At 39.0% G+C, this 24,307-nt stretch overlaps 1 protein-coding gene across 5 annotated transcripts in view; it reads left to right on the top strand.

The window, feature by feature from the left end:
* SMARCAD1 (SNF2 related chromatin remodeling ATPase with DExD box 1) overlaps positions 1-24,307 on the top strand; it is a 41,354-nt gene that overhangs the window by 11,309 nt on the left and 5,738 nt on the right. For 3 of the 5 annotated variants that reach the window (XM_084205162.1, XM_084205161.1, XM_084205164.1), the window contains exons 5-17: positions 2,783-2,846; positions 7,114-7,202; positions 9,729-9,818; positions 10,424-10,508; positions 11,959-12,350; positions 17,425-17,627; positions 18,792-18,882; positions 20,065-20,164; positions 21,631-21,690; positions 21,896-21,971; positions 22,421-22,556; positions 23,567-23,704; positions 24,016-24,111. In XM_084205162.1, the coding sequence (XP_084061288.1) occupies positions 2,783-2,846; positions 7,114-7,202; positions 9,729-9,818; positions 10,424-10,508; positions 11,959-12,350; positions 17,425-17,627; positions 18,792-18,882; positions 20,065-20,164; positions 21,631-21,690; positions 21,896-21,971; positions 22,421-22,556; positions 23,567-23,704; positions 24,016-24,111 (1,620 nt within the window). Of the gene's footprint in view, positions 1-2,782; positions 2,847-7,113; positions 7,203-9,728; positions 9,819-10,423; positions 10,509-11,958; positions 12,351-13,041; positions 13,130-17,424; positions 17,628-18,791; positions 18,883-20,064; positions 20,165-21,630; positions 21,691-21,895; positions 21,972-22,420; positions 22,557-23,566; positions 23,705-24,015; positions 24,112-24,307 lie in introns of those variants that run through there. The other 2 variants (XM_084205163.1, XM_084205165.1) reach the window with 2 other exon arrangements.

The raw sequence follows: 24,307 nt of genomic DNA, 5'->3' as shown, positions 1-24,307 counted from the left end.
AGAGAATTAAATGAAAGGCTCATGGATCATGATAAAGATGTGGAGAGATTGCTCACCAGTTATTGTCATGAGTGAAACAGACTCAACTTGTGGGAAAGATGTAGTTTATTACCAATCACATCAGAGTAGTGTAACGAGAAATAAACACAAATCTTAAAACACCTTTTCCCCACCCCTCCCTTATTTTGAGGCTTAACTGTATTTACTATTTTCTCTATCTCCTTCCCCCCCCACACCAATGGTGCCTGGGAATGGGATATGGGGACTGCAGTCAGTTCATCAGCTCTTCTCAGCAGGAAGACTCATCACACCCTTCCCTTGCTCCAGATTGGATCCATGGCATGCAGTCTTTCAGGAACAAGCTGCTTCCCTGTGGGTCCCTTCCATAAGGTCACCGGTCCTGCCAGCAAACCTGCTCCAGCATGGACCCTTCTCTCCATGGGTCCTGCTGGGAGCCTGCTTTCAGGGGGGCTTCCCATGTGGTCACGGCCTCCTTTGGACGTGTACCTGTTCTGCTGTGCTGTCCTCCATGAGCTGCAGGTGGATCCCTGCTCCACCTTGGCCTCCATGGGCTGCAGGGACACAGCTGCCTCACCATGGGCATCACCACTGGCTGCAACTGCAGGGGAATCTCTGCTCCAGCGGCTGGAACACCTCCAGCTCCTCCTTCACTGACCTTGGTGTCTGCAGGGCCATTTCTCTTTGAATTCTCCTTTCTCTCTCCTGGTGCAGGTGTGTTGGTCCTCCCCATTTCCTTACCCCCTGTCCTTCTTAACAGTTATCTACTGGCCACTGTCACTGATGGCCTTGGCCTTGGCCAGCAGCAGGACTGCCTTGGAGCTGACTGCCACTGGCTCTTTTAGATGTGAGAGAAACTTCTGGTGGCTTCTCACAGAAGCCACCTATATGGCCCATGCTGCTGACAAGCCTGGCCATTAAAACACAATGCAGCTCTTAATTATTGTTTAGTTAATAGCAAAAGGGTAAAAGTAACATTTTAGAGGAAGTACAGCTATATAACATTTCCACATGCATGGGAACTTGGATATCTATAAAAATAAATATATAGACACGTGCTTCAAATAAACACCTTTAGGTAAGTTCACAACAGTGAACTCGAGTGTATAGAAAATTTATCAAATGTTTCTTTGTTGTGATGTTTAAGCTTAATTATGGCTGTCTCAGTTGATAACTATTGGTAACTGCTGCTGTTGGAATAAGCTAGCTCATGAAATGCAGAAGGAGTGGAATCACTGCCATCTTCCAGTAGATGAAACACTGTGCAAGCTTGCATTTATGGCATTTAGCAAAGACTTCAGTCCTTCCAGTGAGGCAAAGGGTAGGTTTGAACTTACTGTAATGTATTCTGATTAAGCTGATGTGGGAACTCTTGGCCATTGTCCAGTGTACAATACAAATCTACAGGTAACTCCTTGCAAGTGAGATATGGTAGCTCATTACAGTAAAATGCCTTTAGTACCATACAAGGCTTTCACTAGCTTTTATTTATAAAGCTAAATGTGTTTAAATTTGTCTGCAAAGTTTCCTGGTTGTTGAAATGGCATTGAAGAAATACACACGTTTTCCTGGTGCTCCTTGCTGGGTGTTTTGTTTCCCAGTGAACCAAGCTTTATGGTTAGGCTTCCTTTATTTTGGGAAGAACAAAAGGGTTGCAAGTAGGAGTTTCTGAATTTTTCTCCTGAACATTAGAATTAAAATTTGTTGTGTATGTCCAGAATGTATCTTTTTCAATTTTTGGCTGCATGGAATTTATCTGATTCAAAAACTGATAAAAGTTCATTGTAGCTTAGTAACTTGCTAGAAATGCTATGTGGTGTGTCTAACTGCTGTTTTGTGACTTAGCTACTGAGCAGCATGTGAGGCTGATGGTGTTTGTTTTCAGGAGAATGCAAGATAGCTCCTGTATCAGTAGAACTTTTAGAAAATGGAGACACTGCAGATTTTTTTTCTGCAGTTACATAGCTGCAACATTTTTAATGAGAGCAGAGGAGTTTCAGGCAAATCTGTTGTTCCTTCATGAAGGATCTGGAGCAGGCTGTCCTGACAAACTTGACACAACTGATGAATGCTATTAAGGAAAAAAAATCACGAGTCTTTTGAAAAGGAAATTGCGCCAATGTAGCAAAATTGTAAGATGCTGTTTCCAAATGTGGACTGATACTTGGGAATCAGGATTCCTCATAACTTCATTTTTTGTGGGTTGTTTTTTTTTTAATATATATTTGTAACATTTAAGCCATTTGCTTTTGTTGCTGTTACCTTACCTGCAGAAAACCTGAAAGTCTCAACATGCACTTTGTAGAAGAGATATATGTTGAGATTACATGTGGATGGAGTAACAATCTAGGACTGCAAGGATATATTGATAAACCTTGAGGCACATTATACATTTCTTGCATGTACTTGCAGGAAATGAACCAGTGCATCACAATAGTATTCAGATACTTTTAGTTAATAAATTAGAGGGTTTTGGTTTTATTGTCTTGTTTTGTGATAGTAACATTGAATAGTCTTTGTAAAAAAGCTTCTAGGTAAATGTGCAGAGTATATTTGTGAAGTAGGGAAGAAAGTGATAATAAGTGACATTGTATTCAAAAATGTTAATTTGATACCTCTTGGTTTTGCTCTTGGATTTTATAATACATGTATATTGGGGGGGGGGAGTGTTTTTCAGTCACGGCTGATCCAGCATTGTCTTCCTCTGTTCAACTGGATTAAATTTCTCCACTTAGAAGTTGTCTTTTTTTTTTTTGTTTTGCAGCTGATAGAATCAGCATGCACAATGGATGAAGCAGTAGCTGCTGGTTTGAAGCTCAATGACAAAGGTATGTTTAACAAAAAACCCCACAAAACAAAAACAAAACCCAAACTTTAGAAACTGTAGCTAATTCAGTGCAGTTGATTGGGAAGTGTTTAAAAAGTGGTAAAGCTTCTGCTAAAAGTTACAGTATTGTATGTTTATTGTAATAACACAAAACTGAATTTACAGGCTTTGCAGGGAGAAAGATGAAAAGAGAATGTGGACCAAAATCTGTAAATAAAACCAGAAAGGAGAATTTGTTCTATGAAGCTCAAGATTGCTTTGCTTGTGGTTTTTTAAGTGATTCTGTTCCTTCTTTGTCTAGAGCTCGAGGCAAAAAGTAAGGAGTTAGCAGAAGTAATTCTAAATGTTCTAGGTGAGCAGTCTGGTTGTATGGAAAAAATATACTGGGTATGTAGTTACTATGAAGTTGATATTGTTTATATCAAGGTCCGTTGCAGTTTTTTCTTCTGGTTGTTTTCAAGACCTGCTTGTAATTCTGAATAAGAACTGTTAGTCTTAAAGATTAGACAGATGCCCCTGGTTCTCTAGCAAAACATCACCCAAACCATGGGTTTGAACCCTCAGAGTTTATTTAGGGGTGTCTGTTCTGCACCTCAATTTATGCAATCCCATACTGTTACCAGAACAAAGGAACAAAGCTAGACAAAAAACCCAACTAATTTTGTGGGAGTGTGTTGTAAGTGTTAGATGTGTTAAAGGATCATAATTCTTGGGCTTCGGATTTGTTTCTTCACATCACCCAAGTCCAGGGTTAAGTCTTGTCTTGTATTTTTGATTGTTGGAGCTGGTCAGGGGAGAGTGGAATTCTGATATTATAGAAAGCAGATCAACCATCTGTTTACAGTTCAGCTGTCCAAGGTTTTCCTGAGGGATCTTCCTGAAAATGATGGAAAAAGCTTTTTCTGATCACTCTTGATGGTTTAGTTGTTTTGAGTAGTTCATGCATCTTTTCATGGAGGATCTTATGGATTTGGAGCAGTATGTCTAGGGGGAAGCGTAGGCTGAGGGAGAACTGTTGTACTCCTGCTTTTAGAGTACAAAATTTTTTGCTTATTTAATTTCCCCTTTGTACTTAGCGTATTTTCATTTTCTTCTTTTCATATAAAAGTGCAAAGATTTTTAACAATTTCAAAAAGTTTTAAGGCCATCCAGGCTACTTTGAGTGAAAGGGATGCTTTTGTGTTTGATGGGGTTTTTTTAACCAACCAAATATAAACTTGGAACCATTTTGAGTTAATCACTGTGTGCATGGTCAGATTCTATAGATGGAAGTTCTTGGGTACTGGCAATAGGAAACAAGGCTGGCATGTTTTGAGAAATACACCAAGTGCTGCCGTTCCTGGAAGACAGATTACTTTTTGAGGGTTTTGATAATATTAATCCAATTTAAGCTACTATATATTCTTAAACTTTGTTGCAGTTCACAGTATTTGAACTAAATCACTTTGATTTCTGGTATGTAGGCCCTGCCTTTTGGCCATTTTTGTGTTGATTTAAGAATGTTGTTTCACATCCTTTAAATATGAGCAGCAGAAAAATCTTCTTGGCAGCAAAATTCTCACTAATGACAGCTGTTGTATATAATATTTAGTTAGGGGTAAGCATGCCTGACAGTGATGGTATAAATCATCTCATTTTGGACACATTTTTTAAATATGGATTCATTACTGAACATCTGCTTTAACTGTGTCAATTTCAGGTCTGCTTTACTTGTAAAATGTTGGCTGTGTGAGAGGTCAAGGCAAGATACAGTTTTGCTAAGCACAGCTTTGTGAAAAAAGTGTGACCATGATATCCTTGACTTTTTCTGTCGTGTCAAAATGACAAAAAACTTGTATTTATAGCTTGAATTCAATAGTTGTGTAGAGCTAAAATAAGAAACAGTGCAGATTTTTTTAAAGGTATGAAGATTAGATGTGACACATTGAAAATATGTGTCTAAAATGTGAAGTTGTAGTAATACCTGTTGCTTGTGATTTGTTTCTGGTGTTGTTTTCTTGAAAACCTCAGAAGTGGTGGGTGTGCTTCTGAGCTGATGCCTGATGTAAATCTGTCTGGTATTCACTGCTTTTTGAACAGTCAGAAATTACTGGTTTCTTTTATCATGATGAGCGAAGTCACACTAATAAAAGGGACTTTTTTTTTGTTAGAGGTAGCAGCAAGTAACAGGGGAAATAATTACAAATGCTTCTCTAAAGTCTGAGACCTTGGAGCTGCTTTTCTCATTGCTCATTAGTTACAAAATTTATGGGGAGAGCAAGGATTCCTCTGGAAGGCCCTGCCTGCACTCTGAGGATGATTCCTAACAGTAAGAGTTTCTTTATCCCTTCAGCCATATACTCCCCTAGCAAAGGAAGGAAAAGTTAAGTGTCCTTTGCAAAGAGGATGTCTTCAGAAAGTTGGCGGTTTTTTTGTCATTTGCAAATGTGGTGGGTTTCCAAAGACCAGAGTTTGATTTTTAAATAATTCTGTATTTATAGGTTCCTGAGACCATGATTTTCCAGATCCTTTGTTTCAGTTCAATTGCCTCTAAAACTGCTCATGATGGGGCTTCCTTCAAGGGCTATGGAGTGCTCAGCCCTAAAGCAGGACCTAAGCATGATGTAAAAGCAGGAAAATCTTTGAAATACTCTTATATCCAGCTCATGTGTTTTTTTAGGGCAAAGGGGTTTGCCAGGGTCACTGTTCACATTCAGAATTATCCATCTTGAATACAATGTTAATTGAGCTTAAGAAATAATGATGCTTCCAATGACTTCTGGTGCTTGGCCCAGCAGCAGCCTGACAGCTCCTAGTTTAGATATCAAGACAACCACACATTGCTCAGACTTAAGCTAGTAGCAGGCATTTTCCTGGCAATATTGTTTAAATTATTTAAATTATGCCCCATTTTTGGAAGTGTTCAAAGCGTGGTTGGATGGGAGTCTGAGCAACCTGATCTAGTGGAAGGTGTCCCTGACTACAGCAGGGGTTTGGAACTAAGTGATCTTTAATGTCCCTTCCAACCCAAGCATATTTTAATCTAAATATATAAAAATGCATAGACTTTGAAAAAAATCTTAACAGTGTTTTCTGGTATCTCTTACTAGATCCTTACTTTAAGGAAGAGTTGCTAGTACTTTGCTTTTCTTTGGGATGTTTTAATAATTTATTTTTTTCAATAGTTTTATGGCACTTCTCTGATGTCAGAGTGAATAACTATAGTAGAAAATTTATTTGGAAGTACTTCCACACAAAGTGTCTTCTTGTATGAAGATTTGGCTACTTAATGTTCCAGAGTTAAAACTATTTTGATCTTCCAGACAGTGTTCTGGATTGGAAAGCAAATGTGCTTTTTGTGAGTATGTGGGTGTTCTTTTTCACTGGTCTGCCAGGGCAGGCTGGGAGGGGAGGTTGGCCAGAGGTGCTGGTACAGACACCAAAGCTCTGCAGGCACTTGCTGTTCCAGAGAAGATTTAACTTCCAGTAGTATTTCAAATCATGGACTAGGAAGTTTCACAATAATTTGTTCTAGTAATGCTGCTTCAAGCCAAGCTGGTGTGCAGAAATACTGGTAAATATCTACTTGCCTTCATGAGCCATGCACAGCAGCAGTCTGGAAGTGCACCTGGCTGGGCAGGCCTTAATGCTGAGATGAGATGATAATCTCTTGATAATCGCCAGGGCCCAAAGACAGTCAGAAAGTGAGTTGTGGCGCATGTGAACTGTTCTTAAGTGATAAGGTTATCACAGACTTTATATGCATAGTTTTCTTTGAGATGTCTAGATTTAATGTTGAAAAGCATTTGATAACTACTCTGGTGTGCACCTGAGCCAGAAATCAGTCACCAGTGCTTCCAGATTGGCAGTGATGTACATATTCCAGCACACAGATGGGCTTCAGCCTGGAAGAAATAGCAGCTTGAATAAAACCAGACACAGATACGCCTTTATGCAACTTGTGTGTAATAATATGTGGTAACTATTAAAAAAAGGAGAATAAAATGCTATTCCAGTTGTTGTATATGAGAGGTAATTACTTGATTAATTGCCAGCCTGCTGAAGATAGTTTAGAGGTAAATAAACATGTACCTTCAGGCAGCTGCTTTGTTTCAAGTTTCAATGTATCTGTGCTCTGTAGTAGGAAACTTATGGAGGCTGGGAAGCATTGTGTGGGTAACAAGTAGCTGCTGCATTGTTATAGTAAGTAAAATATCCTGCTGTTTTGGAGTGAACTTAATGAAAGAAACTAATTCTTTTTTTTTTTTCCATCTCAATTCTTTTTGAAGCTGCCTCTGGTAAAAGGAAACAAAGAGATTCTCCCACAAATTGCAAAACCAAAAATGAGCGAGTTGCAAAAAAGTCAAAAGTTAGTTATGTAAGTACTGTGCTTTTCTCTTTGTGCATTGTAAAATAAATGGAATTACCTGACTTGGTCAGTGACAGTGATTGTGTTTTATCAGAAAATTAAGTCAAGTCTTGCCATCTGGATGAGTTCTTTTTTATTTTTTTTTTTTATTGTCAACATTCTGAATGGAATTACCTGCCTTGTTCTTTTGTGCTTGTGGCTTTGTATCACACCAGCCAGTTCACTGTTTTTGCTGAAAGTAGTTGATGGCAGGTAGCAGTGTGTGAGGCTCTGAGCACCATTCAGTTTTTGTGAGCAGCAGTGGGAATTACAGGCTCTGGATCACTTTTCCTCCTCAGGTCATTCCTTGTATTTCCTCAAGCATATGAAGTTACCATATTTTGCTATATCTACTGCTATTCTTTGTTACAGATGTTGCTTATATATTTGAAACTATGACTTGTGGAAATCTTTAAAAATAATTAATTGGTTGCATTTAAAGGAATGGCTGCTTTGACCTCTGCTAATAAATGGGAGCTATGTCATGATCCTGGTGCATTCAGGATGGTATTTGGCAGATTTGCACAGTTCTCAGTGCTGTCATGAGGCCATCTCAGGAGGCATCCTTGAAAGCCACTTACGTAGGGAATTCTATATAGATCCTGGAGACTGGATGAAGGAGAATGACTGTTGAAATTTAGGCTAATGCTGTCCTCAGACAGAAACAAATAAAGAAAGCACAGTTTTCTATTAAAGCAAAAACATTACAACTCATTTGTAATTCCTTCTTTCTGAAAGAGAGATGTGAAGTGGGTTTGTACCTCCTCACCAATCCCCTGGGTTTGGTTATGAAAGGAGGCTTTAGTTAATTATTAACCAGCCAGCCTAGCAAACAATGCTCCACTGGACCTGATTTTATATATCAACTTGATTTCTGTTCTTAACAGTTACATTACTATTAAAGGGGGAAGGTTTAGAAAAAAGCAAATGTAGAATATGGATTTTTGGAACTCATTCTAGAGAACTACAGTGAGAACTTGCAGGGGTCCTGGTTTAGGGCAAATTTGGGAGAGAATCCCCAAAGAGGGGCCCCTCCAGAAAGCAAACCCACACGGTCCCTCCCCCCAACCGGTTACGGGAAGGATTCCTTGGAGAGAAGTGGGAAGAACCTGTTTATTTACCAGGCACAGCACCCCCCAGCACACAAAATGAACAATGCCGGATGACAGCACTGTTTCACCACTCTGAAAAAGATGACAAATTCAGAAAGTCTCTCTTGGGGGGTCGCTCTGGTATCAGTCCCTCCGGCGCTGAGGCAGCTGCTGCAGTCACAGGGTGCAAACTCTCGGTGTTCCCAGGTCCCAGTTCGGAGCAGGTTCGAGTAGATCCAAAACAGGGAAGGAGAAACAGTCCAGGAAAAAATTTGGACTGTTTAGCTAAACTAACTAATGAGAAAAAGCTAGAGCAAGCAGAAGCAAGAGCAAAAGCCAAAAGCCCAGCAAAAAAGCAGAAATACCACTATGTACTGCCCTGTCTGTATGTCCCGCCAGCCATGGGGGAGCGGCTGATAAGGAGCCAAAACAAAACATTCCCTCTTCAAAGCCAGTCTTGAAGGCACAGAACATAATATGCAGCATAAACAGCACACATGAATGGGGATACAAGCATCATAACGTCAGCCTAGGACACAGGGTTTTTTTCTTAGTTTTGCTTTTCCTTGTGGTTCCTAAGACCAGAGCATACTTGGGCAGCTCTTCTGTGGACTGTAGCTGTCTCTTGGTGACACTAACACTCACTGAGGAAAGGAATAATTTCTCTGTTACTCAGAATGCCTCTGGGTGATGGGGTTTTTGCTCCTTCAGCAAGGTAAATGTTGGTATCTCTGCTGTAGACAAGTAGCTCTGTGACCACTTCGCATTCAGAGCTTCAGGAAGGAACTGGTGTAGTTCTTTGTGGTGAATACAAAGCAGAGCAGTGGCCCGTGGAAGTTTTGGCACTTGTTAACTTCCATTTTGCAGGCTGGTAGTAGCTGTTAGTGAAGTTATTGTTTATGAAAACTTTTACCAGTTTTTGATGTGACTCCGTGATGCTGTGACATAATATTTGTGGATTTTTTACCCATAAATCTTAATATAAATGCATCATTTGACATGTTTGTAGGCTGTGGTGGGTTAAACACCACATGCTTAGTAAGCTAATCTGATCACCAACCCTGACATCTTCTGCTTTAAGTATCATCCAGAATTGCCAATAACTTTTGATGTTAAAGCAAAATAAACTGGACCGTTCTATATTATTTATGTTTTGGTATATATCTTTGCACTGTGAATGCTTATCAAGTAAAGAGTCACAGTTTTCCATGACTGACAATATTTTCTATGTTTGTGCAAGTTTTGGTCTTTTATAATTGACTAGGAATCACTTAAGCTTGAATTTGTCTTAAGTGCTTTTGTCATTTAGAGTAGCTCTTTAAGGATAAACAATGCTGATGAGGTTTTCTTCTGTTTCTATAGTTGTAATTAATATTAAACCTAATAGGTACTTTTTTTAACATAGCTGGATGACTCAGAACCCAAAAGACAATGGGAGAGGCAAGAGATGCTTGTGAAGAAGTTGCAAAGTACATTCCCTGGATTGGATAAGGAGGTGAGCTGATGTCTCCCTATGGCACATCAGGTTTTGAGTTCTTAAGAAAACTGTTGATAGTCCATATGAAACAATTCTTTTACCGACAGCACTTCCAGGAAGGCTTTTGCAGTTCCTGCTTTTACAATGTAACTTGTCCTGAGCTGAGAGCTATGGGGTGCGCTTAGGACTACAGGGACCTTGTCTTCCTATATTTCTGGCCCCATGACAAGCTTAGCATAGTCAATTTGATGACTTACTGTAAAAATGCAAGAGGAAATGATCCCTCCCTCTCTCACTCTTCTCCCCCAGACTGCTTAATATATTTAGCACTTTGTATTACTTCAGTGCCTGATGGTCCTCAGCAACTACTTGAGTTCTTTCAGTTCTGTGCTTGAAATTGTTGGAAGCAAAGCTTGTTCATGTGGGTTCTTACACTTTTGAAAAGTGAAGTGCAGCTCTGCCTAAACTGAGTGTACAAAGAAGCTTAAAGGTTTTCTCATTTTGATTTCCTTTTATTTTGAGTCATCTGATTTACTGGGGTTTTCCTTGCCTGTTGTTACTAGGTACAGAAATTTAGCTTGTGCTTATCTCACCACAATGCAAAATGTCTTATTTTTTATTAGGAGCTGAGAGAGGTACTTGAGGAACATAACTGGGTGTTTAATGATGCACTGGAGGCCCTGAAAATATTTGCAGACGACGAGGAGGGTAAAGACAGATTTATAATTCATTTTATCCAAAGACAAAACAGACTTGTGATGCAGATATTTTTGAATGTTCAGCAATGACAGTCCTGACAGCACCATACCTAGAAACTTGCACTTATACTTGAAATTAGGAGGATAAAAGGCGGAAGCTCAATTTTTCTGTGTTTTTATTTTTGCTCTCTAACTAGGGATAAATAAATAAATATCTTTGCCCTGCTAATACAGATAGGGTATAAAAAGTTGTATTACCTCTGGATCTCTCATAAAATGTATTTTGGTACAGGTCAAAGCTGATACCTGCTCCCTTCCTGCTTGTTTAAAAAAAAAAAGTTTGTTTTTTAGCTGCACTATTTGTAAATTACTGGTTTGCAAACTAGTAATTGCAAGTAACTGCATAGGCAACAAGTAATAAATGCTATTTTGTCAATTTTAGAGTGTATTCTAGGAGAGGAACATCCTAGAAGCAGGCCTTGAATTATGCAACCTATCTGTAAATCCCAGTACTTTAAATGTGGCAGGGAGCAAACTCAGTGATTCTAAGTAACTCTGCAAGTTATAACTTAAGTCCTATTTAATGAGTTGCTTTTCAGTGTGTTACACAGCTGTCAGATATGTACATGTTTCGCTGTATCAGCTGTTTAAGTGTTCTTGGGACAGGATAGTGTTCTTAACTGGATTCTTTACAAGTGGAGAGAGCTAGCAGTGCTCAGGAAGTTGTGTCCTTGCTGCTGCTTCTGAGAAGGCAGATGTCAGGGTTGGACTCAATCAGCAGCAAGCTGGGATTGGAGAGAAGAGAAACTTCTGTGCTGCAAGTGCTCTCTTGCAATGAAGGAATCAAAACCCTTACAAGGCGCTTCTGAAAATTACTTTCTTGTGCCCAGTTAAATACCTTCTGTCTTATTTTAAGGCAGCTGAGTTATTTTGGTTGGTGGTGCCTCATTATTTGAGGTTTTTTAGCATGTTTTCATTGTCCCACCCCAAATACTGTACTAGAGTGCATTGAAATGGAAAAAATGCATCATTTTCTTGGTGACAGAATGCTTGCTTTCTCAAGTCAGCACAATTAATATCTCTGCAGTCAGGTGCAGTGGGACCAGTATCTCATCTTAAGGATACATCAGAGTTCTTAATTCTTTGCTCTGATTCAGAGTTTCTGCACCTCACATTATATTCATCACCAGTATTTTAAGATACTTAAAACCTTCTGCTATTTGACCATTTTACAAATGAGCTTTACTTACCTTGTACTCACAGTTAGAGCTTTTTACATATTTTATTTTACAGATTTGCTTTTCTGTTCTCTTAGGATCACCTGATTTGAGTTCTTGAGTATTAAATGCTAGAACTGTGTTTTACAGATCTGTAGGTTTTATTTTGGAGGAACAACTTGTGTTTTCATCAGCCCCATACCAGTATGCATTGACTTGTTACCTTCTGTGTTGCCTGCATAGGTATGGAATTTCCTCCCAAAAGGAAAGTTGCTGACTGGACTGAAGCCTCCACTAAAACCCAGAGTGAGGAGAGTAAAGAAAAGATGAAGCAGAAGGCTTCTGAGAAAGAGCAGAATGGCTTTCAGAAAAAGGACAAAGGCAAAAGGAGCATTTGGAGTGCTGAGAGAGAAGCAGAACACACGGAGGACGAGTCCGCTTCTGAAGACGGCGGAAGCTCCCTGGATGAGGACTACAGCAGCGGCGACGAAGTGATGGAGGATGGCTACAAAGCCAAAATCCTCAGCTTCCTGCAGGATGCTTCCCTGAGTGAACTGACTCTGATTCCCCAGTGTTCTCAGAAAAAGGCTCAGAAGATAATAGCGCTCCGGCCCTTTAACAGCTGGGAGGCTCTGGTAGGTCTGCATTCTTCCTTTCCTATCCCCAGCCTGCCTAGAGTCAAGGTGGCTTCAGCCTAGGGAGGCTTAGATGGGTGGCCTTTTCCTCATTAGGCTGAAATGCTATGTTCGTCCTAAGCCAATAGCATTTCAAATAGTGTCATATGACCTGATTTTGAATGAATTAAGGGGTGATTTTTCTGGAAAACTCAAGCTGATTGGCTGACATTACTGTCACTCACTCTGTAGCACAGAAAGTTGGTTGATTTCACTGCAGAAGGAGAAATTAGAGCTTTCACTTGAGAAGGAGGTGTTTGCTAGCCTGTTCTGAGCTCTTGTAGCTGAAAACCCATGCAGGAGGGGAGAAAGTGGCAGGACCTTTACTGCAGACACTTGTGCAGCAGCAGCAGCTTCCAGGGTAGCTCCATGATTGAAGAAGTCAGCATGGATATTTTCAGTTTCAGGCAAGAAATGGTCGTTCTCTTTCTTTTTTTTTTTTTTCCTTCTTTTGTGCCTTTATTCTACTGCAGCTTAGTGTCTAGCATGGTTTTGTTAGCTAAGCAGTGCAGCCATTTTTAGTGGAATGAGCTGCTGTGTTTTATTAATGAAAAGTAAAGCATCAGAAGGCTAAGCCACAATCCACCACGGAAGGGAAAAGGCTATCTGCTGGTAAGTACATTATCTACTGTCGCTTTGTTGTTACTTTCAGATGTTTACCATGGCTTGTTTGTAGACTTCACATTTCATACAGTTTCAGTTAACTGCAAGACCTCAGACCTGCTAAGAGCAATGTCCCGGTAAGAAATTTGAATTCTTACAATCTGTTACAGCAGATTGTCTTGATTTATTTTATTGATGCTTTGGATTTTAAAGCAGTAACTGTGCACAGGCCTTTTTACAGAATAATTGATGTTTTTCATCAGTGGGCATTCTGAACCCCCCCCCACTGATGTATGCAAGAACTTTTTCAATCTGTGTAAAACAATAACATTTATTAATCAGTGTGTGAAATATATTACCATGAAAGAATAAGAGATACTAAGCAGAATTTTAAGGAAAACAAAGTGGTCTTTGTGTGTTGTGTTGTAAGGGAAGGGGGGAGACAAAAAGACAATATGTGAAAAAAACGAGGTACTGGTATGCTGCAAAAGAAATCCGTTTTGCCCCAAGCCTTTGGCTTCTCACAGAACATCTGTCATACAGCTATTACTTTCTAAACTTGTTGGATTTTGTCTGAGCTTAATTCTTTGCAGAAGTATTTGCTACAGGGCTCTTTTCCTTTTCTGTGTTAAATATTTTACAGTTAAAAAAAAACACTGCATGGGCCTGTTTGTGTTCAGACTTCATCTTTCATGAAGATTGCTGCTGTCAGCAGCCACATGTTTATGTAGTGTTGTGAATACTTGCCCAGAGTAGAAGTGATTTGCAGCAGATTTTAGCAGATGTTTTGTATCAGTGTGGATTTAATTGTTTATAAAGATCCAGTAGCTCAGTAACCCAGTGTTTTTCCTACCAATTAATAAGGGTGGTTAGAATAATGGGGAGAGCTGATTCAGTTGGAGCGTTAAATAAATTGGCTTAGTTTTAAGTCTCTTTTTATTGTAATGGTATCTTGTGTAACACAATATGAAGTACTACGAGTTGTTACCACTTGTTCATTATTAGAATTGAGGAAGATATTAAGTCTGAGATTAAAAATAAAGCCTACTTATTTGTAAATTGAATGTTTTATTCCAGGAAAGCATAAATGAGAATGTCTTTTATTCTAGGTGGTTTTTTTTAAGTTGTACTAAGCTATTTTGTTTCAAGAGGATTTAAATTAATTTCATAAGCTCATAAGATTAATAAGAGCACTTGCAAATACCTACTCTTGGAATAGATATTTCGAGTGCTTAACTTGATCTAGTGATGCTTAAAACACATAGAAAAAACTTAGTAGACATGGTTCTCAAAATAATTGGAGAGAGCTGAAATTGTCCTTGCTTACGCAGATTGATTCATTTAGCAGTTTAGAAATGCCTACACTGTAGGTCAGGTACATTTTTCTAGGAGGAAACCTGGAATCTTTTCCTAATATCCAACGCCAGTTTTCTCTGACACAGATTCAGGCCATTTCCTCAGGTCCTGTCTCTGTCACCACAGAGAAGAGATCTGTAACTGCATCTCTGGTTCCCTTTCTGAGGAAGTTGTAACTGCAGTGGGGTCTCCCCTCAGTCTCCTGTGTTGGCTTCTCACCTCTCTCTGCTGTTTGCTTTGAGATCCTGATGATACCCCACTGGCACACATTGTGGGCCAGCAGACAGCATGGTTTCTTTCCTTGATGGAAGCCCTTCTGGGCACCACTTGCCCTTCCTCCTCATCCTAACTCCTCTATAAAACTTGTCGGTTCTTAATCATATTAACAGCACTCTCGTTTCCCAACTGTGGAGTTGCCCAGTGTTGGAAATGGCAGCCCGCAGTGCCATTTCTCAGCAGGAAGGCTGTGAGCACAGTCCTGTAAGGGTAGTACCTGCCTGCCTTCACTGCATGCCAAGAAACAAAAGCAGAGCCTAGACTGGCTTCCAGAGGAGCTCAGCTGAGGTTTTGGGGTCTGGGTTGGTGGTCTTGCAATTTTCTGCTTCTTCTGGTAAATGTGGGAGAGGAAGTGGAGAAGGTTTAATGGTGTTGTGGTTCTGATTTTTTTTTAAGGTATATAACTGTTACCTGTTTGGATTTCCTTTTAGTGTAAAAACATATGTATCAATGTGAGACTTGCTGTATCCTCTCATTTTTGTCATTCACAGTATTATTCTATCACAAAATAAACTGTCTTACTTAGCATCTAAAGACTTTGTGGTCTATAGAAATTCTTACAAAATACACAAAAGTTAATGTGTGTATTATGGAAATGTAATGGAAAATGTTACATTCAGATGCTGACACAGTACATCACTTTTAGGGGAATGGGAGAACTGAGCTGTCAGCAGCTGATGTACTTGTCCATCATATTCTGTACACTGCAGCAGTATATGAGCTAGGAGGTACAGACTCAAGGGAGAGTAGCTCCACCTTTGTCATCTCATTTTGTTTGGCTGCACGTGTACCAGTGCTCCAAAAACCAAACTCCAGAACCACATTGCACCAAAGCCAGCTGAAGGGAAGCAGCAAATACATCAGTTTAGGGATGAGAAACTGCTTACAGTGGAATTGGTGTTTGTTGATCGAGGCTGAGACTGACTTTCACCCGTAGGCATTAAAAGGAAAGCCTTCATCATCTTGCAGGTGGTGTAAAGTAAGCCCAGGCGGAGTGTGCTGGTGTGGCAATTCCAGTTGTGCTGGGAAAGCTCATGGGTTCAGTTTCCATGATGGTCTCACATTTTTGGGCCTCATTTGTAAAAAGCTGAACTTGGGAGGGTGTCAGAACCTCTAGAAAGCAAAGGCCACCTGTGGATCTGCTTTGAGTTCTGAGCAGGGTAACACCCTGTGTTTCACATGCAAACCAGTGGCTAAAGTATTTCTTGTTGCAACTTGGACTTGAATGTTAATCTGCTGACGTGAAACAATACAATTTCTGTTAATAACAGATGGCTCAATTCTCCACACCTGTATTTATGGATTACAGGATTTCTATGCATGCCAACCAAAGCTTTAGTCATCAAAACAAATGTCGAAATTTTGTAGGCACCTATTAAAAACTATGTTCTTTTTTATTTCTAAATAGAGGTGTCAATTTAGAAAATTTCTTTAGAGGTATTGAAATGTGTACCTTAGCCTGGTCTAACCTAGGAGTGTTGGTAAACTTTCTGGAGTTTGTGGGTTTTTTTATTTTAAACAAAAAAATATTTCAGGACTGTAATTGCCTCACTCTGGTTATTTTTCAAATATGTTTATAATGAAAGCTGTTTTGTAAATTCTATTTTTAACTTGGTTATAGTATTCATCCTAACAAAACTTGCTTTTACTCTGCAATGTGACAATATTGGTGAGTTACTTAACACATAATAGCTGGATCATATGACTCCTGTTTTATGGAAGGAATTCTTGGAGGATATATGCATATGAAGTCTTGTGCTAAATTTTAACAGATCCCTGGTCTAAAATTCAGAAGAATCTGTGTGAAAACCACTTCTGTTTTAATACAAGAATGCTTAACCCAAAGCATCTTGTATTCTTCAATTCTTTTAATCCATTAATAATCAAAAAAAGCCTGTTCTTTACAATGAAATATGCATAAGTACTTGAGAAAATGTTGTAATTACAAATATGACCCTAGTTACTGCAGAACTATTTTAAGTGGTATGTTTTACACTTTCTGCAGGTGGCTCTACATGGAATTTAGTAGAAAATTGATGGGCCTGAGGGGCCTGTTTTGATAAAACTTGAGGCTACTTGTCTCTGACATGTAGAATATTCATACTGTGATGAAAATCTGAAATTTAGAGGAAGGAAATAGACTGTGTGTATAGCGTGGACTTGAGGAAGCAAGTGGTGGAAGTAAGGGTTCTTTGTACTGGCAATACTTAGTGACCACAAAAGACCTGGCACGATGCCTAAGTTGACTTTGACTCCCTTTGTGGCAGAGTTAAAATTGGAACCAAGTAATCCTGAGCCCCAGACGGACCCATCGCAAAATGTAATAACCTTCATTATGGATTCATTTGTTTGCCTACGTTATGCTTGCATCTTCCGCCTTTAGTATCTAATAGGGTCTGTTTAAAAGGGCATCTTAATGAGAATCAGTGGGGTTTTTTTCTTCTTTTGGGGTTTTGTTCTGTTAGTGTGCCTGGCCTTCAAAGCTGGCCTTTCTACTGTGTGTTGTCTCCTGTTAAGGATTTTGAATTTAAAGTGCTTCTGTTTTATGTTAGAAGCTCTTCAGAGAATTTTTATCCCTTAAGATGTCAAGTTTCATAATGTGAGAAGCTGCAATGATGACCTTCAGTATGGATTCACACAGTTTGCAGTGGGCCAAGTGTAAGGAGTATTTGGAATTTTGAGAGAAGATGGGGACGCTATTGCTGTCTACTACTTGAATTACTGCCTGCAGCAGCTGTGGATTTTCACTGCAATTGCTATTACCAGTGTTCATAGATTTTTAATTATTATTATTTTGCAGTTTACAAAAATGACGAAGACTTCTGGTTTGTCAGAGGATATAGTGTGGAACTGCAAGATACTGCTGAAGGAGAGGGATGTGGTTTTAAAGCTCATGAATAAATGTGAAGACATTTCCAATAAGCTGACAAAACAGGTAACCAGGATTACTAGAGATGGAGGATGTGGATGGAACATAGAGCAACCCTCCATTCTGAATCGCAGGTATCTCTCATTTTTATACTTTAGAAGGGTGTTGGACAACAAGGTGTACTTGAAGACTGGGGTTTTCAGAACTGTAGTCTCTGAAAGTAGAGTTGCAGATTTTTGATACCTAGTAGCTCTCAGAGAATCTAACATTTTTTAAGTGTATCAGGAAAACAGGAGGGCAGGATGAGAGCGTAAAAAATTGTAACAGTGTTTTACTTTCTCCAGTTTCGGGTGAATATAACAGCTAACCCTAAGCAATTGAAACATGAGTTGTCAACTTATTTCAAATAAAAACGCAAGCAAACCTGCGTCTGTAATGGGGGACAGATTTCAAATAGAATTTGATTGCAAAAATGCTAGTTGGAACAAATCTGAGCAAACTGGGCAGGTTTATCAGCTGAATGAAAGACATTGGTCAGGAAGTGCAAGTTTACCAAGTAATCTGGAACTCTGTATGCAGTCAGAGTGGCAGCTGGGATGTTCAGAGAGGTAAATTGGATAGGATCTCCAAATGGATATTAGGAGGAATGGAAATGGATATGGATATGGTGGAGGGTATTATTCTAAGGGGTAGGAAATGTAGGGGTGTAATGGGAATGGCCAAAGCAGTAGCTTGAATTCCAGTTGGATGCTGTTAGAAGCAGAAGATTCTCAGCTGTGTGAAAATAAAACCTGGGAGGAAGTAGGAAGTCTTAGGAGGAAAGATGCCAGCGAGGCTTCTTCTTTGGAAAAAGTACTGAACTGGGTAACTTGCTGTTGAGTGTGTTTTGTGGGTTGTGTGTTTGGGTTTTTCGTTGGTGCTGATGCAAACAGTAATTGTACAACAGAGCAAAATTAAGGATGCAGCTCCAAAATGCCACTTAATTCATTGTGTATTTTAGAAATGAGAAGTTCTGCAACTGCTTTTATCTGGTTGTGTATCACTGATTGTAGTAGAGAAGTATTTCTTGTGTCACTCACTTTGATCATTTAACGTCTGTGAAAATGGAGATATGCAACTCAGTTTGTGTACGGGTGACTGATTAAGAAAGTTTGTGGTTTTCACTACACAGAGAGGTCTGGAGTGCGTTAAAATAAAGGCAGTGTTAAATCTGCCAGTCTGTGATTATAGTAAGTGTCAAGTTGTGTTTCAAGGAGAAATAAATAATTGGTGGTAATAGGCTTGCTTGTTTTTAACAGTTTGAAACTGAAGCCATATCAGAAGATTGGTTTGAACTGGTTAGCTCTGCTGTATAAGCACAGATTGAATGGGATCTTGGCTGATGAAATGGTAAGTGTGAAACTGCTTATTTAAGAATCATTAAAATTTTGCAAAAAAGACTTTGTTCAATCCTCGCCTAGAAACCTCCAGGACATTATGAGTAATCCTAAATCGCAAACAGTTCTCCAAGATCTTAGAAGATGCTGATTTTCCATTTGGAAATCAAAGGTAGCCTAAGATTCATGGAGAGTTACAAATCACATAGTGTCTTCTGCTGCAATGGAACTGGTGTCTACCACAACAGCTTATTTTCAAACTATTGAGTTTAACAGCTCCTTGCCCAAAAATATAATTAATTCTACAGCATTCAGTGTAGTGACCCCCCTATTTTCTCCATTTCTCCACCAGTTTCAAAGCAGGCAGATAACAATACAGGAAAAAATAAGTGGGTAGAAACCTTCTCTGCTTCCCCAGAAGCAGCATTTCCAGCATCTCTTGTCATGGCAGTCCTCATCAGTGTTGAACTAAGAGAGACAGGCTTATGGGTTTGAGGTTTTGTTAAATGCTGACACCACCTGTAGTTGTACAAAGGAAAAAACTTACTGATGCAGCTGCTGAAATTGTGGTCTGTTGTTTTTAATCCTGGCTGCTGTTTGTCTTCTGATGAACCGTGAATGAAAGCACTGCTTTGCCTTGCTGTTATTTAGGCAGTGTTTCTCAACTTCTCTATGTTTCATGTTTTTTTTGGGGTAGATACATGAAATTTTTTAATTCATGATGCAGAAAATAGGAAGAATGAGTGTTGGTGGAAATGTAATCTGATTCTTTAATCTTTAATCTCATTCCCATATTAAATTCCACTTCAGAAGTAGCTGGAATAGCCACTTGTACAAGTGGCTCAAATGGAAATAAACATTTAGTTTCTGAGTAATCATTTTTCTGCACCATTGGCTTAGGAAGGTAAGTTTTTGGAGGCAATTTGAGAGATGAACTTGATGAACTAAAATGAAAGACTTCATTGATTGAAAAGATGAATCTTTGTTCAAATATTGAGCTGAAATGATAATGAAGTTTGAGGGTGTACTTAAGAAGGAATTGTCTTCTGTAAAAGTGGTTAATCAGAACAAATTTTATAATCAGATTTCTCATCTTTATTGGGCCATCACTACGCTGTAATTGTCATAAAAGTTCAAAACAATTCTATGTCATGCAGATTGTAAATTTTGTTTAAATGGATTTATTTTCTCTTAGGGCTTAGGAAAAACAATTCAAGCTATTGCATTTCTGGCTTATCTTTACCAAGAGGGCAATAAAGGTCCCCATTTGATAGTTGTGCCAGCTTCAACATTAGGTAAGTTACAACCTTCAAAAATATTTTTGTTAGGGAAAAAAGAACCAAACCAATCATGGGCATATTGTAAAGCAAAGATAATTTAATGAAAGAAAATTTGATTTTCTTATGATGGTACTCAGCTCCTTAAGTCATTTGAATTGGAATGCAGACCATAGTGCAGGCATGCTTGTTCTGAATTAATTAGACATAGCATGGAACTTTTTTAGACGACCTGTCTGCTTCGAAAAAAATGAAGCTGCTTGTTACAATCTGAACTTCTGTAGCAAAGTAGTCTTTTTGCCTATTGAATATTGGCTGAACTTGCTAGTCTTCAGGCTGTGCTTAGGGTTAGGTTTCATGACATTTTAAACATTCACTGTTGTTTTTTTTTTTTGTCTTTACTGCACAGCATCTGTCAAAGCAGATGAAAATCCTGAAATGATGAAGCTGTCTTTTACTTGTGTGTTCTGATGGTATATGGCCTCAGTTGAAATTGGAGAGAGTGTGGTAGAATGAAATGTTAGCAAAGTGAATGAGGTTGAGCAGAGAATGGTTCTTGATGGAGTAAAATTTGGATTTGTTGAATGACAGGGGAAGTAACACGTATTTAGAAAGTAAATGCTGCTTTTAGTATAAAATACTGATTTGGACTTCAAAAATTTCTCTTGATGCATCAGAAAAGTTTCCAGTTGTACAACTCCACTGGAACCCACTTTTTAAAACAACTCTTAATAATGCATATATTACTTAAAACTTGAGGTGTACTTAAGTGAACAAAGGTGCTTTTGTGAAGTTAGAGTTCCAATTGTAGAGGCAGGTTGGCAATGCCTGGGCACTGCAGCCTGCTGGCACTTTTCCTGACACTTTTCCAGAGGTGTCTTCTCACCCCTGACCTGGGTCCCTCCCTTCCCATGTGGCATTTAGCAGAGTCCCCCTTCTGCTGTGGTTTGGGGTCCGCAGTTGTGTTGGCTGTCAAGCAGCTTCCCCTTGGGCACAGCAGTGTTGCCTGTGGCTGCTGCGCTGCTGCACACCTGGAGCTGCACAGCCGGGATGTCAGGCCTCTGCCTGCTCCCAGAGGCACTGTCTCTCCTGGTGACATACTTCTGCAGGCAAGTACTGACAGATTAAGTGATTTGCTTTCTGGGGATTTAACTGTCTAGGGAAGAAACCAAGCTGCAGAGTTACACATTGTGTGTATTTCACACAGTGGTTACAGACCGTGCAGGGCCTGTTCCTGCAGGAGTTTAAAGTGCAAGCTGGTTGAGTTACTAAAGCCCAGTTGGGGTTGATTCAGCTTCTTACTTAGCAGATTCAGTTTCTTACTTAGCACTTTTCCAGTTTTAAGATAGAAGGTCTCTTAACCTTCAGGAGAATTTAAAGGGATTTGCATTAGAATTGGATGTTTGTGTTGATGCTGAGGTGTGAAACAGCAAGACATAATAAATTATAAATGACTTGGGTTTTGTTTTAATGTTGTCTTGCAGATAACTGGATAAGAGAAGTTCATCTGTGGTGTCCTGAACTGAATGTCCTCTTTTACTACGGTGAGGAATCTAGTTAAGAAGTGAATCCAGTAATGCAGTTGCTTGCATGGCGAGTGTAAGAAAAGATAAATTGCTCATGGCAGTTTTGTTTTAAGACAGTTGTTAAGTACACAGATTTATTGATGAGTGATTTCTCTGCAGTGTTTTTAATCGTTAGATGTAAATATATGTAATTGTACTAGTTTTATGATTTGTCCTCCTTTAGGATCCCAAGAAGATAGGAAACATCTCAGGTTGGACATTCACAATAAAGTCGTCGATTTCAATGTGATTGTGACTACGTAAGTGCGGTAAAAACACTACATTAAACCACTACAAACACGGAGCTTTAGTGAGGTCCTGCTGACCTCTAGTGGTACAAGAAACCAGACAATTTTAGGAGTTGTGTTTCAGGTAATGGTTAACTAGGCTTTTATGATTATGTAAGAGATACTGTGTCATAGATGCTTTAGATACGTATCTGTCAGCATGTACATTACAGATAATATTACATTGTAATGGACTTCAGCAGATTTTTAGGAAGTGTTACTGAGAGCATTGGTTCATCAAGTAAACTGAAATAATTTGCCAGTAATGAACTCTGTCGGGGTTGGTTACTTCCAGGCAGTTCTACTGCCCCTCGTACTTTCTCCATAATTCTTATCAACATTAGAGAATTTAATTTAATTGTGATAACAGTGCATTCATTTTCAGAGAGAGACTTAGTGCAAGTGATGTTTGTCTCTGACAGATACAACTCTGCAATCAGCAGCTCAGATGATCGAGGACTGTTCCGCAGGCTGAAGCTTAACTATGCAATTTTTGATGAAGGTCATATGCTCAAGAACATGAGCTCCATCCGCTACCAGCACCTCATGACAATTAATGTAAGAGGTTTGATTATTGCTGGGTTAGAGGGGACAGCTCCTGGCTTTTCTGTTCGGTAGTTACTTGCGGGGAGAAAGTGGAATGTTAACTGTAATGTTCTAATACACGTAACTTTAGAGGAACTACAGTATGCAAGTGGATTTAAGTGTTGGTGTGGTCTGAGGAGTGGATCCTGCACTGTGATCACTTCTGGGACTTAAGTAATAAATTTCCTGTACCATCATTACAATGATGGTAGTGCTTGAGTTTCAGGATTAAGCAAATTCCCAGTTACGTCCCATAGCAGCAAAGATTTTAAAGATGGTGTTCTGATTACTTGTGCTGAAACCTTGTAGTACTTAAGGACCTGCTCTGATAGGGCTGAGTGAAAAGAGCCAGCTTGAAAATGTTTTTTTCTTGTGGCTTGCAGCCTGAGTAAGTGGAGTTTTGAAAAATATTTTAGAATAGCTCTTACTCTTAATAATGCAGTCTAGCACTGTAGTATTTGTACAGTAATAATAGACTTAAGATCACTTACTGCAACTTATTTTTCAAGATTATGTTTTCATCAGTGGCCTTTTTAAAAAGCTTATCTTTAAGCAATAAAACTTGCTTGTACTTGCAATTCAAAACTTGTACTTAAGTACTGTATGACATTAGAGAACTTGATATGGGAGCAGCAATTAGCACAGTTGTCAGGAGGAAGAAAAAGTACCTCAACAAAAGAAACCCAACAACAATAACCAAAACAAAGCCTAAACAGAACAATCAAGAAGCAGCCTAATAGAACCAGGAATGCTTTTTTAATTGTCTTAAATTGGTGCACAGTTCCCCACAGATCTGTAAACAGTTTTGCTGACTTAACAAGGAAATTATTCCATGAGTTCCAAATATATTATAAGTTTAAATAGCTATAATTTCAAGCAAGTTCATTTTCTCACTTCTCCATAGCTGTGGTTTTTTTGCCAATAATATTTTTTAGCCCATTTTACAAATCTTTCTTGTTGCTCTTTGCACTTTGGACAAACAGGCCAAGAATCGCTTGCTGCTCACAGGGACTCCAGTTCAAAATAATCTGTTGGAATTGATGTCCCTCTTGAATTTTGTCATGCCCCATATGTTCAGCAGTAGCACAAGTGAAATTCGAAGGATGTTTTCTTCAAAAACAGTGAGTACCATGAATTCTTTTCTTGAAAATAGCTTTTTTCTTTTTGGTAGAAGACTGCTATTGCTGCATAACTTCTGTTTTATTGGTGTCTTATGGAAAAAGGTAGTGTGATTATGAAAATCTAGAAAATGAAATAATTGAGTAAACCTTTTAAATTAAAATATCCTGCAACAGGATCTCTTGGAATATTAATGGTCAGGTCAAGTATGTCTGTTTTGGCTGGGGTTTTCATCAAGTTAGAGAAGTTAAGGTGGTGGTGTTACAGCTGACAACTTCACGCTGCAATTGAATTCTTTCAATGTTTTCTTTAGAAGAGTGCTGAAGAACAAAGCATATATGAGAAGGAGAGAATTGCACATGCAAAGCAGATAATAAAGCCATTCATCTTGAGAAGAGTAAAAGATGAGGTAACATTTTATCTTTAGAATGATGGGTTTGTCTTATCAAAAAGCCTGATAATCTCTGAGACCCAACACTATAATATGAGATGAAATTACTTACTGATCTTAAAAAATGTTAATGGGTGCTTGCAGACTGCAGTGGTCAGTGGTCTCAAGGGCATAATGCTGATTAGCAGGGGAGTAGATCCCAAGTATTGCATAT

This window comes from Fringilla coelebs, assembly GCF_963513975.1.
Source record: "Fringilla coelebs genome assembly, chromosome: 4".
Classification (NCBI taxonomy): domain Eukaryota; kingdom Metazoa; phylum Chordata; class Aves; order Passeriformes; family Fringillidae; genus Fringilla; species Fringilla coelebs.
Note: the sequence above shows the minus strand (reverse complement) of the source record. Positions and strands in the feature narration are given on the sequence as shown.